At 36.0% G+C, this 20,737-nt stretch overlaps 1 protein-coding gene across 1 annotated transcript in view; it reads left to right on the top strand.

Moving 5' to 3' along the window:
- zzef1 (zinc finger, ZZ-type with EF hand domain 1) overlaps positions 1-20,322 on the top strand; it is a 281,144-nt gene extending 260,822 nt beyond the window's left edge. Inside the window, exons 54-55 of the mRNA XM_028807021.2 lie at positions 5,529-5,600; positions 19,839-20,322. Of these exons, the coding sequence (XP_028662854.1) occupies positions 5,529-5,600; positions 19,839-19,919 (153 nt within the window). The 3' untranslated portion in view covers positions 19,920-20,322. The remainder of the gene's footprint in view (positions 1-5,528; positions 5,601-19,838) is intronic.
- The last annotated feature ends 415 nt before the right edge of the window (positions 20,323-20,737 follow it).

Here is a 20,737-nt window from a genome sequence, read left to right as displayed (position 1 = left end):
TAACATTGTCTAACTTAAGGTTCCTAAATGTGCCCAAATCAGAATCAAATGTAATGACTGTTACAAATTATTACCAATACAATTTGGATATATAGGGGCTTATCCTGCTTAAGAGTCTAGTATCCAATATGCCTATTCTACCATGTGGCCATTCATCTTAAGTTGATTAGTCTTTGATCTGGTAATGCCTGTAGATGGAATTATGAAGCAAGACAGAGACTCCAGGTCTGATCTGGCGTGACCAGTGGATAGGTGGAATGACAGAATGATTTGATTTTGTTGAATAAGTGGCAGGAATGCAGAATGTGCAGCAGCTTGATTCCATTCAGATACTCCAAAATTGTAGCAATGCTCATGTCATGCTGTTTAGTCTGTTTTAACCTAATGTAGGTTGGGACTGTAAAAAGACAGGTTTTCAGTCTGGTACATTTTGGACCACATTGATATGTGAAAAATTAGATTTATTGATTGTGCACTAGCTTGATTTATTTCTGGAATAATTTCATTTGGCAGGCTCAAACCATATAAAGACAAACATTCCGTTTGTTATGTTTGTTTTTAAGTTAGTATACAGTCGTGGACAAAAGTTGTGAGAATGATACAAGTATTGGTTTTCTCAAAGTTTGCTGCTTCAGTGTTTTTAGATCTTTTTATCACGTTTCTATGGTATACTGAAGTATAATTACAAGCATTTCATAAGTTTCAAAGGCTTTTATTGATAATTAGATTAAGTTTATGCCAAGAGTCAATATTTTCACTGTTGTCCCTTCTTTTTCAAGACCTCTGCAATTCGCCCTGGCATGCTGTCAGTCAACTTCTGGGGCAAATACTGACTGATGGCAGCCCCATTCTTGCACAATCAATGCTTGAAGTTTGTCAGAATTTGTGGGTTTTGTTTGTCCACCCGCCTCTTGAGGATTGACAACTAGTTCTCAATGGGATTAAGGTCTGGGGAGTTTCCTGGCCATGGACCCAAAATTTCAATGTTTTGTTCCCCAAGCCACTTTGATGGTTGGGAGAAGTTGCTCTTGGAGGATGTTTTGGTATCATTCTTTATTCATGGCTGTATTCTTAGGCAAAATAGTGATTGAGACCACTCTCTTGGTTGAGAAGCAACCCTACATATGAATGGTCTCAAGATGCTTTACTGTTGGCCTGACACAGGACTGATGGTAGCGCTCACCTTTTCTTCTCCGGGCAATCTTTTTTCCGGATGCCCCAAACAATTGGAAAGGGGATTCATCAGAGAAAATGACTTTAACCCAGTCTAATCCCTGTACCTTTTATAGAATATCAGTCTGTCCCTGATGTTTTTCTGAGAGAGAATAGAGGGCTTTGCTGCCCTTCTTGACACCAGGCTTGATGTTTTTCTTGGAGAGAAGTGGCTTCTTTGCTGCCCTTCTTGACACCAGGCCAACCCACCAAAAGTCTTCACCTCACGGTGTGTGCAGATGCACTCACACCTGCCTGCTGCCATTCCTGAGCAAGCTCTGCACTGATGGTGCCCTGATCCCGCAGCTGAATAAACTTTAGGAGACCGTCCTGGTGCTTGCTGGACTTTCTTGGGCACCCTGAAGCCTTCTTCACAACAATTGAACCTCTCTATTCTAACTCAGTCAGCATGACAGAGTAATCTCCAACCTTGTCCACTTCAACACTCTCACCTGTGTTAATGAGAGGATCACTGAAATGATATCAGCAGGTCCTTTTGTGTCAGGGCTGAAGTGCAGTGGAAATGGATGTCTTAGGATTAAGTTCATGTTCATGGCAAAGAGTGACTTTGCAATTAATTACAATTCATCTGATCACTCTTCATAACATTCTGGAGAATATGCAAATTGCCATCATAAAAACTGAGGCAGCAAACTTTATGACAATTAGTATTTGTGTCATTCTCAAAACTTTTGGCCACGACTGTACATTGCCAATAGTGATCAATTTTGGTCCTCCGACAGAACAGTGTTGGCCTCAAGCAATATGGTATTAAAGAATGTTTTAGTACGTGTACAGGAAAGAATGAGTCAGTGTCAAATTTTAGAACTGTTATGACACAAAAACATAACTGGAAATGATGTGCAATATAAATGCAGCAAAAGACACTCAAATTGCTAAATGATACATTATGTGTTTAATAATGGCTCCACTGTGCTTGTACTTTTACTCTCCTGCTTCTTCAGCAAGTAACTGGTGAATGCTGATAACATGAAAAGAACTACAGATATTTAAACAATATTTTAAATAGCAATGAATCTTTGAAAATATTCTGATATCCAGTCATTTTATGTTGGGTATTTTTGTCAAGGGACCAGAAAAGAGTGGTTTCAGGTTAAGGCCTCTGAAGCAGGTTGGGATTTTCAGGCACTGATTTATTGTACCAATCCTGTTGTTGTAGATGCAGTAAACAGCTATACTGCATCTATCATTTTGGCTGTGACACTTTTATTTGAATGTATTACTGGGGGGGGGGATTAATAGCTATAAACCTCATAACCTCTAATATGGGCATTTTGTTTTATTTTTTTTTTCTTTTCCGTTGCAGTTTTAGTATATAACATATTGAGAGAACCTAAGGCTACTTCAGGCATTACTTAAAAGTGCAGATGACCTTGGTTTGTTACGTTATAATTCTCACATCATTTTAAGGGTGGATGAAAGATTTTATATATAGATTATAATGCATCTAGAAACATATGATGAGAAAATTAAGAACAGTGTAATGTGTAGAGTGGAGGAACAGTGAAATTTGTAGGTTGGAGGGGTACTGTCTCAAGAAGCATGCAGGTAAATGAGTATTCATTAATTCTGTCCTTGTAACTTATTGATAGCAATGTCAAGCATGTTGTGTGTTGTAATGTGCTTTTATATTTGCTTAAGGAAGCAGTTCATTGACTTCTTACATCACTAGAAACCCCATACTTTGTTTTCTATAAATATGCAGATGGAAAGCCTTCCATAAAGGAAAGCTGTCAAAATAATAAAGCCTGATTCATTCCTTCAGTGCTTGTAGTAGTTGCAATTTCCTCTATACTTACACTTATTTGCTATTACATCCTATAAATGTCTCTCCTAGACTCGCCTCCAGTCTGTTATTGTTCCTACCCTTGTCGTAGTAATGACCACCTCCCCAGGATCACCCAAAACCTCTAAGACAAAACAGGCAGCAGGAAGTTTAAATCATATTCCATTTATTCTCTTTGAACAGGGAGCACTCCCTTTGAAGCACACTGCCACAAGATGCACACCCTTTTCTTCTACTTAAGGTGTTTTTATATGCAAGTAGAAGTCACAAAATGAGATTACTTGAATTATACAAAATTTCTATCATTATTGACTGCATCCAGTTGCTAGCTGGACACAGGTCAAAACAAGCCTTACAAAATTATGAGTGACCATGGTCTGAACAACGCATACATTTAAGCTACAGACATATTATTCATTTCTAGCATAGCTTGTGAGCTTAACCATTTTGGCACCTTCTGTATTCAATAAAGCTGGATGCATAGCTTCATGTCTCAGCCTTGAAGTAGGATACAGTGATTTAGTCACAGAAGCAAACAGCTGCAGCTGTCTGCTTGCATCCTGTCTCAGAGCACAATGCCCTAGGGTTACTTGAAAATACCTTTACATTAAGTCAGTTAGCCAAATATGCTTTATTACTTTAAGATATAAAAATTAAAACTTCATAACTATTAAATATAACTGGAAAAAAATCAATTACCACCCCCTATACTCCAAACATGACCTTGTGATATCCACTTCTTCCGTAATCTTGAAGGGCTACCTCTGGGACATGCACTATACAGGTGCTGGTCATAAAATTAGAATATCATGACAAAGTTGATTTATTTCAGTAATTCCATTCAAAAAGTGAAACTTGTTATAAGATTCATTCATTACACACAGACTGATGTATTTCAAATGTTTGTTTCTTTTAATGTTGATGATTATAACTGACAACTAATGAAAGTCCCAAATTCAGTATCTCGGAAAATTAGACTATCAATTAAGACCAATGCAAAAAAAGGATTTTTAGAAATGTTGGTCAACTGAAAGGTATGAACATGAAAAGTATGAGCATGTACAGCACTCAATATTTAGTTGGGGCTCCTTTGGCCTGGATTACTGCAGCAATGCGGCGTGGCATGGAGTCGATCAGTCTGTGGCACTGCTCAGGTGTTATGAGAGCCCATGTAGCTCTGATAGTGGCCTTCAGCTCTTCTGAATTGTTGGGTCTGGCGTATTGCATCTTCCTCTTCACAATACCCCGTAGATTTTCTATGGAGTTAAGGTCAGGTGAGTTTGCTGGCCAATCAAGAACAGGGATACCATGGTCCTTAAACCAGGTACTGGTAGCTTTGGCACTGTATGCAGGTGCCAGGTCCTGTTGAAAAATGAAATCTGCATCTCCATAAAGTTCATCAGCAGCAGGAAGCATGAAGTGCTCTAAAACTTCCTGGTAGACGGCTGCGTTGACCTTGGACCTCAGAAGACACAATGAACCAACACCAGCAGATGACATGGCACCCCAAACCATCACTGACTGTGGAAACTTTACACTGGACCTCACGCAACGTGGATTCTGTGCCTCTCCTCTCTTCCTCCAGACTCTGGGACCTTGATTTCCAAAGGAAATGCAAAATTTACTTTCATCAGAGAACATAACTTTGAACTACTCAGCAGCAGTCCAATCCTTTTTGTCTTTAGCCCAGGTGAGACGCTTCTGACGCTGTCTCTTGATTGTCTTCCCCATGATTGTGTAGCCTACAGAACTAGACTGAGAGACCATTTAAAGGCTTTTGCAGGTGTTTTGAGTTAATTAGCTGATTAGAGTGTGGCACCAGGTGTCTTCAATATTGAACCTTTTCACAATATTCTAATTTTCCGAGATACTGAATTTGGGACTTTCATTAGTTGTCAGTTATAATCATCAACATTAAAAGAAATAAACATTTGAAATACATCAGTCTGTGTGTAATGAATGAATCTAATATACAAGTTTCACTTTTTGAATGGAATTACTGAAATAAATCAACTTTGTCATGATATTCTAATTTTATGACCAGCACCTGTACAACTGATAAACGCATCAAGTCAGATACACAACGATTATGTTGGAGACAATAAATATCTGTTTTATTTCTATTTCTTTTAGCACATCAGGGTTAAAATGTTTTGATCACTCCTTGTACATTTCTGTATGCAAAAACATGGAGTGAAGATTATTATTTCCTAAAGACATCACCTTTTAGGCATGCAGCCAGCATAACTGATGGTAAAAGATTTTGGAGCAAATTATGGTGGTGTGGTGCTAGATCCCAGACTGGCTGAAATGTCCTATTCAAGGAATTAAATCCTTCTAAGCATACTATATATCTTTCAAAGTAAACACCAAGTAAAGAAAAAGAGAGAAAATCTTGGCTATGGAGAGAAAAAAATGTATGGCATATAAAGGTCAATATTACAGTATAGTAAATACTTATTTAACACGTAAGATAATCATTTCGTTTTGTTTTTTTCTCCCTACACAGGAACTAGATAATTATGAAGAGTACCTGTTAGCACTGACTGGGGAAGAGCAATTACATATTCACTTAGTGCAGGTATGACATAAATTTTTTTATTGTAAAATCATCAGAAATTAATTGCCTCCTTTTTCCTTAAACTGTTTTGAAAAATACATATTGTAATTGGTTATAACATATGTAAAATATAATGTAAGCTAATAGAAAGGGAAAAAGAAAAAAAATACCATTATGAAAGCAACAAAGCCAACTAAGAAAATACTGACATTATGAGGGGTAAAGTATATCTAAATGTAAACTCAAACTGACATTTACATGACTGAACTGATATTGGAGCAGATTAATCTGTCCATGATTCTTCAAAATGTCCATTGTTAAAGGAATGAGTTATTCTACATCCAAATATTATTCCAGTGATCTCAACAAGCTATTTGTAAATTGATCAGATGGTAGGCTACATTTTAATCATTACTTGTTAAATATCATGTTCATTCATTAATTAAAACTTAAAAAGGTTGTTTGCACAGGGGCTAGCATGTCATGTTTGAATAATTTTAAATCTGGACACTTGATTGTTCAAGCTGAAGTCTTATACTGTTATGTTTTGAAATAAGTTCAAAGAGATTTTGATACTAAAATTGAGTATAGTTGTACCAAACAGTTCAGATTATTTGTCAAATGAACTACTGTTCCTAGATAACATTGAAAGTTGCTATTAATTTGAAAAAGGAATCTAAGTAGTCTTTTTTTTTTTTATTTCTATTTTATTAATTTTCATTGTAATCATTCCATGCAAATAGATCAATTTATAACCCAACAAAATTGAAGACAAATCAAACCCCACCCCTGAGAAGGAGAGCTTAGCCGAAGGAGAATTGCTTAGGGCTTTTTAATAAGGCAACATTAAACAAAAGAAAGGGAGAAGTAAATATATATGTAAATAAGAGATGGAGAAGGGAATTAAATGCGGTAATAGTTATTCCTCTTATTCTAAAATAATATTGGTTAAATCCTGCCAAGTTTTGAAAAAATTTTGTACAGATCCTCTAACTGAGAATTTGATTTTTTCCAATTTCAAATAATATAAAAAATCGGTTTCCCACTGACTTATCAGAGGAGAATTAGGATTCTTCCAATTTAACAAAATAAGTCTGCATGCCAAAAGTGTAGTGAATGCAATCACCGTTTGTTTGTCCTTCTCCAATTCAAGTCCGTCTGGAAGAACACCAAACACAGCTGTTAATGGGTTAGGAGGGATTGTGATACCAAGGCTGTCTGAAAGGCACTTAAAAATTTTGGTCCAAAATGATGTTAGTTGGGTGCAGGCCCAGAACATGTGACCCAGTAAGGCAGGAGCTTGGTTGCAGCGTTCGCAGGTTGGATCTTGCCCTGGAAACATTTTGGACAGTTTTAAGCGAGACAGATGAGCTCGATATATAATTTTTAGTTGAATAATTCTATGCTTTGTGCATATGGAACTCGAGTGAATTCTCTGCTTTGCTACCTTCCACTCCTTTTCTGATATATTGATTAAGAGATCTTCTTCCCAATGTCCTCTTGGATCTTTGAAAGGTAGGGACTCTAATAAGATTTTATATAATGCGGAAATGGTGTTTAATTCCCCGAAATTGAGCAGTATTTTTTCCAGCATTGTGGAGGGTGCGAGGTGGGGGAAATCGGGCAGTTTCTGTTTAACAAAATTTCTAATTTGAAGATAGTGAAAGAAATGTGTAGCTGGGAGGTTGAATTTTGAACGTAATTGTTCAAAAGATGTAAATATGTTGTCTATATAAAGATCTCTGAGCATTTTAATCCCAAAACTTTTCCAGGTATTAAAAACTGGATATACATGCGAAGGTTGAAAGAGGTGGTTCTCTTGCAGAGGTGCCACTGATAAAAGATTTTCCATCTTAAAATGCTTTCTAATTTGGTTCCATATTCTGAGTGAGTAAAGCACAATTGGGTTATTAGTATATTTGCGATAACTTGCATTTATTGGAGAGCAGAGCAGGGAGTATAAAGAAGTACTACAGGATTTTACTTCTATTGCGGACCAAGCCTGTGTATGTTCATTTATTTGTGTCCAGGTTTTTATGGCTTGTATGTTTGCTGCCCAGTAATAAAACTGAAAATTAGGTAAAGCCATGCCACCTTCTGCCTGAGGTCTTTGTAGCGTCGCTCTTCGGATACGTGGGTGTTTTGAGTTATGAATGAATGAGGTTATTGTTGAATCTAACTGTTTAAAAAACGATTTATTGATATATATTGGAATGTTTTGAAATAAAAAGAGAAGTTTAGGAAGGATATTCATCTTAACAATGTTAATTCTTCCGGCTAGAGTGAGATGAAGGGTTGACCATCTATGCAAGTCTTGCTTAATTCTTTCCATACAGACGGCAAAATTTTGTTGATAAAGAGCTTTATGTTTACTTGTGATTTTTACCCCTAGGTATTTAAACTAATCTGCTATGGTAAAAGGTAGGGTGGCTAATCTAATATTATATGCTTGTGAATTCACTGGAAAGAGTATACTTTTATTCAGATTAATTCTAAGACCAGATATCTTTTGAAATTCTGTTAGTGCTGTTAAAACAGCAGGGACAGTGTTTTCTGGGTCTGATATATATAAGACCATATCATCTGCATATAGAGAAATTTTCTGTTCCAATCCTTCTCTGACAATCCCCTTTATCTGATAAGAATTTCGGCAGTGAACCGCCAGTGGTTCAATAGCGATTGCAAACAACAGTGGCGACAAGGGACATCCTTCTCTGGTACCACGTTCTAGTTTAAAGTAGTCTGAGCAAATATTATTAATACAAACTGAAGCTTCTGGACTGATATACAGTAGTTTGATCCATGCACAAATATTCAGGCCAAACCCAAATTTCTCTAATGCAGTGAAGAGGTAGTTCCATTCAATCATATCAAATGCTTTTTCTGCGTCTAATGATAGTAATATCTCTGGGGTGTTTGATTTTGCTGGTGAATATTTAACATTAAACAAGCGTCGGAGATTGGAAGATAGGTGTCGGCCTTTAATAAATCCAGTTTGATCCTTTGATATTACAGAGGGCAGCACTTTCTCCATCCTTCTAGCTAGAATTTTTGAGAGTATCTTAACATCATTATTCAGGAGTGAAATTGGTCTGTATGATGCACATTGTAACAAGTCCTTATTTTGTTTAGGAAAGACGGTGATTAATGCTTGTCGAAATGTTTGAGGTAGTATTTGGTTGTCTCTAGCTTCTGTAAATGTTGCCAATAAGAGGGGAGCTAGCTGAGTGGAGAATTTCTTATAAAATTCTACGGGGTAATCATCCGGGCCTGCTGATTTCCCGCTTTGTAGTGACTTTATAGCATCTAGTAATTCTATTAGCGTTAGAGGTTTATCCAGTTCCTCAGCACTTAAAGCATCTATTTGTGGTATCTGTGATGTATCCAGAAATGCATTAGATTGTGTGTTGTCTTCTTTGGGCTCAGTAGAATATAAGGATTTATAATAATCTCTAAATGTGTGCATTATATTTTTGTGGTCAATAATTTCTTCTCCATTCTTGTTGGTGATTACTGGTATTGCATTGCAAACTTCTTGTTTGTGAATTTGTTGAGCTAAAAGCTTATTAGCTTTTTCTCCGTGTTCATAGTAATGATGTCTTGACTTATAAATAAGTTGTTCAGTTTCTTTAGTTGTTAAGATGTTAAGTTCTGTATGCAGGGCCTGCCTTTTCCTGTGGAGAACTTCATTTGGATGCCTGGCTTGTTCTTCATCTATTCTAGTAATTTCACTTCTTAGCTCTGACACTTTCTTGGTTTCTAATTTATTTCTTTGGGAAAGATATGAAATAATCTGTCCTCTTAACACAAGAATTACCAGAGTCTACGAATAAACTCGTAAATCCGGCCCACCTTAAACCCGTTCTCACCTCTCTTTTGTCTTCTAAATGTGCTGATTAAGACGAGCAGCAAGTAGTCAGCTATTCCATCCCCCACTGTCGCAGAACATTCACTAAGTTTTCCCAGCTCATGCCTTGTTTGATTATCTGGGAGTGACTGAACTGCTGGAGTTTTAGAATGGAAATAATAGATCGTTATTTGGAATACACGCATTTCATGTGTGTTCTGTTTCTACGGTAATCTGTGTAAACACATTGCTAAAACAGAAACATTTTCATATTTTAGTAATAAATGTTACAAAATGTAGGCATAAACTATAGAATGTGTGAAGCCTGAAGTCCAAACATCAAATAAACACTTTCACAAAAGGTTCAAGGCTACTACAACTCTTTCCGTGGCTTAACGCTAAGATTTGCTGACTTGGAGCACAGAAACCCTGCCATGCTACAGAGACGCGAGTTCGATTCCCAGCTTTGGAGAAAGTTTTTTTTTTTTTTTCCTCAAACGGACATAAAATTTATAAATTTGTATGCACTGTAAATCATTAAGTTTAAAATGTTGATCACAGTTATTTCTGCTGACTAATTCATGCTTTATACTTAGTCAGAACAGGAGCTTGTTCAGCTTATTCAGCTTCTGATCTGACTCAAACAGCGCCAGTATAACTTCACACCCAACCTGACGCTGTTTGTTTTCAAATAATATTGCATTACTTTGACAATGTTTTCTGATTGGTACTATTCGCGGCATAAAATGATTTCTTCAAAACGTCACATATATTTGTCTCTTTCTTTTTTTAAAATGTACGTTGTAGCACGCAGCAACTGGCCACCTGCATGTTCTTGCGCACACTGAATAAGACAGCGCTATATGCAATCATCGGATTCAAATGTTAACAGTTATATAGCACGTAATGGAAATCAGCAGTTCTTAGCATTGCACCACACAAGCTGTCATATCAACCGCCTACTGTAACTTGCTTTCTTTTTTCTTCGGTTATAGTCTTGAATAAAAGTGCACTTGTTTTGTTATACTTTTACATCAACATATGTTTCTGTGTTTGAGCTACATGGGCATGCTCAAAAAATACGAGTGTAATGCCACGAAAAGTGCATGCAGACACTTCAGTTCGCAAGCATTGGTATCACAATGCAGTCACAAGTACACTGCAGAGCTATAGTGAGTCTTTATGTGAAAACAGCAGTGTCAGATGGGGAGTGTCTGATGATTGCATATAGCGCTGAAGTGACTGCTCTTTACTATGCTTTCCTCTGCATGTCCTGGAGTACAAAAGAAACAGCATACAGCAACATGTGGAGACTGGCAAGATTGTGGGAAAAAAAACACGTGGTCGTATGTATCGTGATAAACTGCAGAGCTATAGCGCGTCTTTATGTGATAACAGCAGTGTCAGGTGGGCTAGGGAAGGATCCTAAATGTGACAGAGAATGAAAAGTGAATTTAAAAAAATAAATAAATAAAGCTAACCTTTACAAATATCATAAATTACACCGGCTGTTACAGACTGAAATCAAATGTACCTTTTTATTCTAAAACAGTAAAAATAAGAACACTTCTCAAAAGGGAGTCATGCAGGATCGAACTCGTGACCTTCTGATTGCCAGTCAGCAACTGATACTGTTGCGCCACGGCGGCAGTTATAGTAAATGAGTGTCAATGTCGCACACTAAGGCGGCTTTTTTTGGTAGCGGCTTTTTTTTTTTTGTACCTTTTGTGAAAGTGTTTCTTTGATATTTGGACTTCAGGCTTCATACATTATATAGTTTATGCCTACATTTTGTTACTAGAATATAAAAAAGTTTCTGTTTTAACAATGTGTTTACACAGATTATTGTAGAAACGCAGCACACATGAAATGCGTGTGTTCCAAATAACGATTTATTATTTCCACTCTAAAACTCCACTTCACTCCCAGATAATCAATCACGACATGAGCTGGAAAAAGTTCGGTGGGGGGATGGAATATCCGGCTGTTTGCAGCTTGTCTTTATCAGTACATTTAGATGACAAAAGACACTGGCGGAGAGGTGAGAATGGTTTTAAGAAGCAATTTAAGGTGGGCCGGATCTACGAGTTTTTTCGTAGGCTCTGGTAATTCTAGTGTTAAGAAGGCCTTTAGAGTTTCCCAGAGTGTTCCTGCAGAAACCTCTGTGGACGTGTTTGTCTCTAGGAAGAAGCTGATTTGTTTGGATATAAATTCTGTGCAGTTCTCGTCTGCCAATAGAAGAGGGTTAAGGCGCCATCTGCGAGGTGAGTGTGAGGGGCTTAATGATTTTAGCTCCAAGACTAGAGGGGCCTGGTCGGAGATAACAATTGTGTCATATTTGCATGATTTAATTGTAGGCAGGAAATTATTATCTATAAAAAAATAATCAATTCTTGAGTAGCTATAATGCACTGGTGAGCAGAATGAATATGTTCTTGAATTTGGGTTAAGAAACCTCCAGGGGTCTGATAAGTTGTGATCATTTAAAAACTGTGTAATTGTCTTTGCAGTATTAGATGTCCCCCCTGTCACAGGAGTCCTATCTAAGAGTGGATTTAGAACACAAAGTCCCCAGCCATTATAATTTTATGAGTGTTCACATTGGGAATGGATGCAAATAGATTTTGCATGAATTCCTTATCATCAACATTGGGTGCATAAACATTTATCAAAATCATTTTACTGTTATATAAGTTGCCCATGACCATCACATATCTCCCTTCAGGGTCCGATACTACATCTGATGCTACAAATGGAACAGTTCTGTGTATGAGAATTCCCACCCCTCTAGTTTTCTTTATAAAGCTAGAATGGAACATTTGGCCAGTCCAGACTTTTTGTAGTCTGAACTGATCTTTGCTTAGTAAGTGGGTCTCCTGTAAAAATACTATTTTAGCGTTTAAGCCTGTTAGGTGAGAGCATACTTTCTTTCTCTTTAATTCGTGATTCAGGCCTTTAACATTCCAGCTCACAAAGTTGACTGTCCCATCATGGAGACATTGATTCTGAGTTTTTAATGTCATTTTATAGTTTTAATTGGTAATGAGGCAGTTTTAATCTTAGTTTCAAGATTCCCCATGAGTTATTGCATCTTAGCCTATTGTTGCATTGATATTTATAATTATAAGGATTACAAGAATAGATTAGATATAGCCTGCTCTCCTTCTCACCCCCCTTTATCCCCCCACCCCCCCATTTTGCCTCCCCACATGAGGCTAGATCCCACTTTGCGATGTCCCGGTCCCGGTTAGAGACTTAAAACAGAGATATATCTTTTGCAGCTAAATTCTTAATACTATCTGCCGAAAATATAATCATTAACAGTCTTTAAGCTTAAAATAGCACTTCAGCACTTTTAAGTTATTAAGATATTAAGATTAAAAAAAAGAAAAAGAATCAACCCTGGGAATGATTTTAAAAACTAGTCTAGGATAAACCTGGTAATTCCTACTGTAATAGTATAATGGTAATAGTAGAAATAGTAGAAATAGCAATAAACCAAGGGTATGATGTTAAACAGTCTATTTTAAGGTAGTAAAAATAAAAAACACTTACTTTAATCACTTTCACACTCGCGTCTATACCTCAAATTAAAACATAAACATATAAAGTCCAGATAAAGAAAAGGATGTATAATTATAATACCAATCTCTTTAAACATGGATCCAGAGAGCAGATCATAGGTCCTTCCCATGCCTTGATAGAATACGGCTCCTTATTAACTTTCAAAAGAGTGTCGGAAACAGCTTCTTTAATTCCTTTTCAGCTTCTTCTTTGCTTAAGAAAATATAATATTGATCTTGAACTTCCATTTTCAGTTTGGCGGGATACAAGAGGCTGTATTTGATATCGGCTTTCCGTAGCAACTTTTTAATGTCAATGTAGGCTGCACGTTTTGCAGCTGTTGATGGTGAGAAGTCGGGGAAAATACGAATAAGATTATTTTCAAATATAATCTCTTGCTTGTGCCTGAGAAGTGCCATCACATCAAGCTTACATCGTAGTCGCTCGAAGCGGACAATAAAAGACCTAGGTTTAAAAGTGCTTCGTCTGTTTGTGCGATAAGCCGCAGCTATCTCAATGTCGAGTTTAAAGTCATCTCCAGTTATTTTAGACAGTAACTCTACTGCAAATTTCATTGGGCTTGAGCTTTCTCGTTTCTCAGGTATACCCTCAGTTCTTATATTGTTTCTTCTGTACCCATCTTCCAGGCCGCAAGTCTGTCTCCAAGTTTTTTGCATTCGGAATTCGCAGCTGTGGCTTTTTCATCGGCGTTAGACACCAGTTGTTCCGCTATTTCAACTCGAGCCGTGAATGCCTGCTTAACGTCATCCAGCTGATCTGTAACGTCATTAATCTGGTCGGCAAGCATTTCGGCAATCTAAGTAGTCTTATAGATAACTTTCTTTACTTTTTTATAGTTTCAGTCTATTATGCTGTTCAAACTGATAACTATTTCATGGATGATTCAAAAATAATAATAATAATAAAAACCTGGAGTACTTCATAGTGCTGCAAAACAAGTCATTATTGAAAATACAGAAGTGCAAAGGCAATCCCTAACAATAGCATTGCTGCACAGATTCTGATACAAAATGCTCTGTTGAGTTTTTTGTTTTGGTTTTCATCATGTTACAGGAAAGGAACAGCTAAGAATAACCTCTTAATTTCATTCTGTCCTATCAGGCTGGAAATAAGAATGGGGGAGTGGATGTTCTTATATCTTTTTTTGTTTTGACAAAACACAATATTTGTTAGAATCTGAAAATATTTTCCCTGCTGAAAGACTTTTAAATGTCACAAATATAGAAAATATGTAAGATTTGTTACAGAAAATTTCTGAAGCTAATTGGAAGACCTCCATCCCTGTTGATTTTCTCCCTACCTTAACTTATTTACAAGTTGGCTCTTATTTGGGGTTACAATTCAGTAGCTCCTGGTCACCCAAGAATATCAAACATACATTTGAGAAACAATATTTTTGGTGGCTGTCTATGTGATTTCTGTGATCATAACAAGAATGTTCCAGGATATCTGTATAGTCTTCTATAACCTTATCCTCCTCTGTTACACACTGGGACAAAATATCATTAGATTTCCTAACTGACCATTCTTTTTGTAAGGGGTATAATACAGTTGTGGTAATCATTGATAGTTTTTCAAAAAATTGCACATTATGTTGCATTAAAAAAAGATTCCTTTGGGTCAGACATTCATTAATAATTTATTCAGTTAATCCTTACTTTGGGGTATCATCTCTTAGGGATAAATGGCAAATGGAGACTGTTACTCAGGATCTGGTAAAACATCTTTGGTGTATATTTCAACATGATTAGACTAAATTGGTAGATCATTTGCCTACTGTGTAATTCTGTAAGAATCACAACATAACCACAGCTTCCACTGCTTATTCACCATTTGAGAGTACTTATGAGTTTAAAACCCCCTCTATTCCCCACTTCTTCAGTCAGTACCCAGCAAGGTTATTATAGTTAACGAAAACTAAAATCAAAACTGAAACTATTATTAAAAAAACATTTTTGTAAACTGAAATAAAATAATTAACAAAACCGAAATGAAAAACTAAACAAAACTATTAAAGTAGCTGGAAAGACTAACTGAAATAAAATAATAATTTACTAAAAATTTTAGTTTTCATTTTTGAATGAATATTCTTGCTGTTAGTTTTTACCCCTTATAACTTTTAACTCTAAAACTGAAAGTCATCAACCACGAGCTGCCTGAACATATTCATCCAGTTAACAGCGGCTAGTGAAGGAGGCCGGGTGTTCACACATTTGCGGTGACAGAGCAAGCTGAATATGCGTGTAAAGCCTGTGGTATAGAAAGCGATTTACGTGTCGCCTTTCTTTGCACTTGTTGTATATCAAGATGTAATTCAAACGCCTGAAATCAGAATGTGCTGGTCAACAAAAATTTTACTGCATGGACAGAAAAATCATGAGTGAGTAATGTTTCAGTTTATTTCTCAGGTGCCTGCTTTTTGTTCACAGTAATTCACCTGCCACTTCGCACAGTATAGAGAAAGTATACTAATCATGAAAAAAATTTGACCTCGAGATTTTGATGAATCTTGACGTTTTACACTTCCCCGAGTCTGAAAATACTGTTTTTTTGGAATTATGTCTCTGTTTGTGTGTAAACACGATAACACAAAAATGGAACTAGATAGATGGATGAAATTTGACATGTGGTTGTTGTAGATCTGTATTAACTTTTGGGCCAAATCCATTAACCGGAAGTGGTACTTTATCTGGACACATACTCGATTTTTTTTTTTTTTTTTTTTAATTCATGCAGCTGCAGAGTCCAATTTATTCAACTTTACTTTTATAATAATTGTTCAATATATTATTAATTTGATTTGATTTGATTTGTTGTTGATGGTTCTTAAATGTACGTAATATAATCCTTGTCTTGCGGTTTATTCCTCAAATATCCATCCCCATATCTGAGTACAGAAGAAAGTCTAGGGGAGACCACTCCTGATTTCTGAAAATAAAATGATATTGATTGAGTGACTGACTAGGTCATCATAGAAGATCAGCATATTTTTGCTGACCAATCACTTTTGCTTTAAAATCGTTGTTTAACAGCGAAGCGATACAAACCTTGTAAAATTCCGGAGTTGCCAACATCTCCACTGAACTACAGGTAGGTAGGCGAAGAGAGTCTGCCAAGTGATGAAAAGCTAAACATACTAATGTGTTTTTGTATTCTGTATTTATTAGTTTATCTTTTTCAGTTCATATTCACAGCTCAAAATACCTAATATTGTGAAAATAATCCAGTAACAGAATTATGTTTTAAAATATCTGTTCCCATTTTTCCAATGTTTCTCTCTCAAAACAGATAGTTGAAATATCATATTCTTTTTGTTCTTAACATCATCCATATCATACATATTGCATACCAGGGATTTCTTCCTGCCTTGCATCCAAACCTGCTGGGGTAGGCTCCAGGTTCCTGCGATCCTGCTCTGGATAAACAGATTTAGAAAATGCATATGTTGTTCCAAATCTCAGATGCTGTTTCTGTTTTAAGGGTGTCCATACTCCTATTACCTGCTCTTACTCTGCTCATTAAGTGTTTACTGTTCTTATGCGTGGGCTATTCAAGTCTCACTGCCCCTAACCTTCACTAAAACTACATGCTTGTTTTTCTTTATTTCCTTCAATACAGCTAGGTGGGGTCTGCACACTGATTCAAGCCTAAGAGCCCTGTTCTTCCTAAGCCCTCGTGATTTTCATGGTCACACCTGTCAAAACACAGTAGAATCTATTTTCTTATTTTTTATAACTTTTCAGGCCTGTAGGTACAAAATTCTGTCTATAAATTGTTTGTGCCTGAGATGAAATCAGAGATCAATATGGCTGGTAGAAAATAACAAAGCCCAGTATTTGAGATTTTTGAACGCAATATCGAAGGCATTCATTATAAGCACATTGTCGTTGGAGCAGGATATGTTGTGTGCTGTAGACATTTAGAGTAAAAAAACCCTCAAACCTTAAATTTAACCTAAATTTCATTACAAATTGGCCCATTCTGGGCAGTAAAAGGAAAAGAAAAAAAGTGCCAACAGGCAGCACAGATTTGTTTAGCACAAATGACATAGAAAATATTGTAAAAATTATAAAATCGTGTAAAATTGTTCATATTCAGTACCTGGTTTTGATTATACGTGTTTTTATCAGACAAAAAACAAAACCAAATAGTAAACTGTGTTGTGTAGTGTAGTAAGCTTCCACTAACATTAAACTCATATCCAAACCCGTTACGTGTACAGTTCTGCCTCATTGTGACACAAAAACTTAATTCCATAGTAGCTCTTTAATTGTACTCTAATTACTGAAACTGAAACTAATATATATAAAAATAAAATAGAAATGTCTTTGTAAAATAAAAACTAAATTAAAACTAAAAAAATCATGATGAAGGAAAACTAAAACTAAACTGAATTTCCAAGTAAGGTCAGAAAAAATATAGAAATGAAAACTAATATAAAAAGGCAAAACTATAATAACCTTGGTACCCAGTGTATCTGATAACCTCTGGAATTTTCCCAAATTATGGCAGTTCTCTTGGAAGAATTTATTGAAGGTGGGAACCAGCACTATATGTCTTCCATATTGAAATAGGAAAGATCCCTGATTAAAAGACTGGGATATTGGTATGACTTACAAGGCAGGATATCCACCTGAGAGTTACATCCTGGAAACTTGCTTCTTGGTTCATTGGTCCATTACAGTTTTTTTTAAATTGTAAGACTTGTTTCCTGTCAGTTGGCTTTACCAGCATATTTTAGAATTCACCTTACTTTACATATGTCAAACTTGAAAATGGTATTTTTCTTGTTATCTTAACCTGCTTTACTCCCTCCTGTCAGAGTTGATGGGGATTTGAAATTTAAAAATAAAGAGATTGATTCTAGAGAGCAAGGTACCAGGGTTTGGTGTCACATCGTCTGGAAGGGTTATGGTCTGCAAGATAGTTCTCGGGTATGTGCATCTGATAATACATGTTCCTCAACATTTGTATGTGTTTCACAACTCTTACTCTAATAAATCTGATGAGTACATTTTGTACTTGTGTCTTAGTGAGTCTGTCAGGAATCTTACGATGTTTGGTTTTTATGATTCATTTGTATGTTGTTTTATTTTGACTTGAAAACACATGAATTAAGTATTTAGGTTTGCCCTGGTTTTAGGAATCAATTACTTTGTTTTTTCTGTAATTTTTGCTATTCCCTTATGAATTTCCAAGTCATCTTAAATAGCTTAGGTGCATAATGTCCAAATATATAAATTATTTATAATGTTTTGCAGAAATTTGATTCTTTCCTATTTACTAGGGTAATGCATCATTAGCAAAAAAAGAAAGTAGTAATGTTGCATTATCCATTATCTAGCAAAAGACATGTAGTCCTGTTTGTGTGTTAAGTACTCCTCTCTCTCTGTATGTCCCTAACCATCTTTGAAGTTATAGTCATTTGCTTTATATCTTACTGTGTGTGGATAGCCTCCAGCTTCCAATGTCTTTGAGAAGAACCGTTAAGATCTCCATTCTGACATATGTTTACTTTACGTTCTCCTTCACCAGGTTTACAGCAGTGCAGTCAATTCATTAATCTGCTTCTGTCTCCTAATAGCAGCACATTCATTTGGCAGTAGTCCAGACAAAATCACTGTTGAGTACTGTATATACTCATGTATAAGTCAGGTCTTGAAATCGATCATAAAATCGGACCCCGACTTATATGCCCGTTCAAAAATGTGACACCTAAATGTTTTTTGTTTTTTTTTTCCCACATCTTCTTGCTTCCTCCAATCTCGCATCAGTTTCTCAGACTCATTGAATTTTATTGCAGCAGTGCATTTACCAGTTTCTTTCGTTACTTCAACAACGTTTAATTTAAAACCAGCTTCATATTTTCTTCTGATCTAACGCTTCATTGTAGATATGGGATGTTCTTACGATAAATGTGTTATGAGGGTGTGAGATACAAAAAACACAAATCAGTGCAAACGTTGCTTTGGAATAGTTCGGGTATTACCGTGTGGTCACATAGGCACAATAGAGAGGGAGAGAGGTTAGGAGCATGCTCTGATACAGCGCATTGCTGCACCCACATAGGAAAAAAAAGGGAGTGTCCTCTGTGGTTACTTTCTCAGGGGGGCGTCAGCATATCATAATCTGTTGGACCAACAGCGTGAGTTTTCCGCATTCGACTTCTGCAACTGACATTATAAAATACCAGAAATTATACGGTAAAATCAAGTCCCGATTTATCCACGGGAGAACTTATCCATGAGTATATACTGTGTTTCTTTTCCTGAAAATGTTTAACTTTTCAGATTTGCCACACAGACTGCTTTTTCCTACAGTATATAATATTTTATCAACCTAATGAAAAACAATTGGAGTACTGCCAGCTGTGTGCCAAGAGCCTTTTTTCTGGTTTTGGTGTGTCACACGTGGTTGACATTAGGCATAAGCCTGTGGCTAATACCTATGCTTCTGCTGGGGTCAATGAAGATTTTAGAAACTTAGAGCCATAGTTGTCCTAGCTGCCTCAAGACTACAATTTAAGGCTCTCTCATTTCTACTTTTAGATGATTGTAAACTGGCTGTAAACAATAGTTTTGCTTTTGTAACCTAATGAATTGTTGTTCAGTAATATGACCCTTGAATGACTGGAATCATGCCCTTTTTACAAGTTTTGTATGCAATGAAAATCTCTTACAGAAATCTGTATATTACAGGTGTTACTTGTTTGATGGCGTATAATTCAATGTGTGTGCTTTATGTGTTTCCTTTCATACTGTAATATCACTTGCAATAAGACCTTGTTTTCCTGATAAGCCTTTTTTCCTTTTTTCCCCCTCTTTTAGGCACTGAAAAACATAGCTGCTATTAGCCATGCCATCAATTACCAAAACAAATCTACAAAGCTGCTTAGTGTAGTCCCATAGTTTGGAAATATCTGGAATTTTATGAATGGACTTGTCACCCCTGGGGAAATGCTGAATTTCTGTCTTCCAACAATCTGTAAATATTCAAATTCAAATGGATGTTATCCATATAACCCAGTGCTCTGTATGACATTTTTATCACAATGAGAAATTTACCCCTGGAGGAAAGGTGATCTTCAACCTGTTTACCTGAAACAATGTGTCTGTCAGGTCTTTTTTTTTTTTTTTTTTAAATCATGAAATCTGTACTGTCAGAAAAATAATTTTGTATATCCCAAATCTAGGCTTTATATTTTACAGTTGTAATAAATGTACTCACCTTATTGGTCATATTTTGCCTAACCTTTGGTCTTTAAACCAGATTCAATATTCTTGAATACAAGGAGACAGTATTTAAAGATTAGTGTTTACAGTATAAGAGCCAAATCAAAAGCATCCTAAGTGTGCCCGAAAGGACAAAGAGAGGTTTTTCTTTTTTTTCTTTCTTTAATTTATTATGACCTTATTTACAGATCATGGCTGCTGGTAATCTTAGATTTTTTCCTTTATTTTTGTTAATTTAAGATCCTTTCTAATTCAGTGACCTACTTCAACCATGGTTTATATAATGTTACATTTAAGTTAGTTGCACCACAGAACCTAAGGAGATCTTATAAGTTAAATCATTTGTTTAAACTCAAGGACTGTACAGTGAAACATATTGCTAATATATATATATATATATATATATATATATATATATATATATATATATATATATATATAATTGTGTTACATTCAAGTTAATACTATGTCATTTTTGATTTTCAAATGTAACA

The sequence above is a fragment of the Erpetoichthys calabaricus genome, chromosome 8 (genome assembly GCF_900747795.2).
Source record: "Erpetoichthys calabaricus chromosome 8, fErpCal1.3, whole genome shotgun sequence".
NCBI classification, from domain to species: Eukaryota; Metazoa; Chordata; class Cladistia; order Polypteriformes; family Polypteridae; genus Erpetoichthys; species Erpetoichthys calabaricus.
The sequence above is the reverse complement of the archived record's forward strand: the minus strand, read 5'-3'. Positions and strand labels throughout refer to the sequence as shown.